The 1,313-nt window shown below is 59.5% G+C and overlaps 1 protein-coding gene across 1 annotated transcript; it reads left to right on the top strand.

The window, feature by feature from the left end:
* Positions 1-373: 373 nt before the first annotated feature.
* On the top strand, positions 374-787 carry LOC308260557 (cornifin-B; the record flags this gene model as incomplete). The annotated part of the gene is made up of 2 exons (XM_080691948.1): positions 374-577; positions 722-787. The coding sequence occupies 2 exons, from the start codon at positions 374-376 to the stop codon at positions 785-787; spliced, it is 270 nt and encodes an 89-aa protein (XP_080548074.1).
* Positions 788-1,313: the final 526 nt, after the last annotated feature.

Here is a 1,313-nt window from a genome sequence, read left to right as displayed (position 1 = left end):
ACTAGGGGTGGTCAGGCGGCGGTCATTTTGGGATACCACTTTCCAGAAGACCTGGCCCGCAGGCTTTGCACTCCGCCCAGAATCCATCTTCCTCCGGGCATTTTTCATGGGGGTTGTTTGGCGTGTGTGGGGAAGGGAAAGAGCCGAGGAAGGATCCCCAGTGAAATAGAGCAGGAGGAACAGCCTGCCTGTCCGCTTCTCCTCTGGAGCTCATCAGGGCACACTCCATTTTCAAATGGAGGGGACTGGGGGAGAGGCCCGCTTCTCTAAAGGACCAGGGCAATGAAGTCCAGTGGGTACTGGACCTGCCTTCTCCGTGTCACTGAATCACTGAGCTGGCGTTTCTCTGTCTAGGATCAGCCACCTTTGAAACATGAGCTCCCAGCAGCAGAAGCAGCCCTGCACCGTGCCCCCACAGCTGCAGCAGCAGCAGGTGAAACAGCCATGCCAGCCTCCACCACAGGAGCCATGTGTCCCCAACACCAAGGAGCCCTGCCACTCCAAGGTGCCCGAGCCCTGCCAACCCAAGGTGCCTGAGCCCTGCCAACCCAAGGTGCCCGAGCCTTGCCAACCCAAGGTGCCTGAGCCTTGCCACCCCAAGGTACCTGAGCCTTGCCAACCCAAGGTGCCTGAGCCTTGCCACCCCAAGGTACCTGAGCCCTGCCAACCCAAGGTGCCCGAGCCTTGCCACCCCAAGGTGCCTGAGCCCTGCCAAACCAAGGTGCCAGAGCCTTGCCCCTCCGCGGTCACCCCAGCACCTGCTCAGCAGAAGACAAAACAAAAGTGATGCGTGCAGAGCCCGGCCCTCGAGGGGCCACCGCCGGATGCTGAGCCCCTTTCCCATCCTGCTTTTGGGTCCCATCTGCCTGTCAACCTTCTACTGAGCAAGCTGTCTCACTGAACTGTGATTCCTCCCTCTTGGCGCCTCCTGAAAACGTGTCTCCTGAGTTCGCTCTGGCGGTCCCTGAGCCTCTGGAGCTGGCTCAAGGTCTCCTGGGCAAGCTGGTCTTCCAGGGACTTGGGGTTCATCTGAAGAGGGGTTCTGGGTTCTGGGAGGGATCATGCGAATTTCACCTGTTGCGCCCGTATTAAATCACTTTTAGCGTCCCACCTGGTTGCCTGTGTCCTTGGCTCTGTCCTTCAAGCAGTGCTGCTGCCTCCGCTGGAGGCAGAATTTAGCTAGCACTAGGAAGCATGGTAAAGGCTGGTCATGAGGTCTATGTCACAGAGGGAGAGGGAGAGGAAGAGGGAGAGGGAGAAGGAGAGGGAGAGGGAGAGGGAGAGGGAGAGGGAGAGGGAGAGGGAGAGGGAGA

The sequence above is a fragment of the Muscardinus avellanarius genome (assembly GCF_963383645.1).
Source record: "Muscardinus avellanarius genome assembly, chromosome: 3".
Classification (NCBI taxonomy): domain Eukaryota; kingdom Metazoa; phylum Chordata; class Mammalia; order Rodentia; family Gliridae; genus Muscardinus; species Muscardinus avellanarius.
The sequence above is the reverse complement of the archived record's forward strand: the minus strand, read 5'-3'. Positions and strand labels throughout refer to the sequence as shown.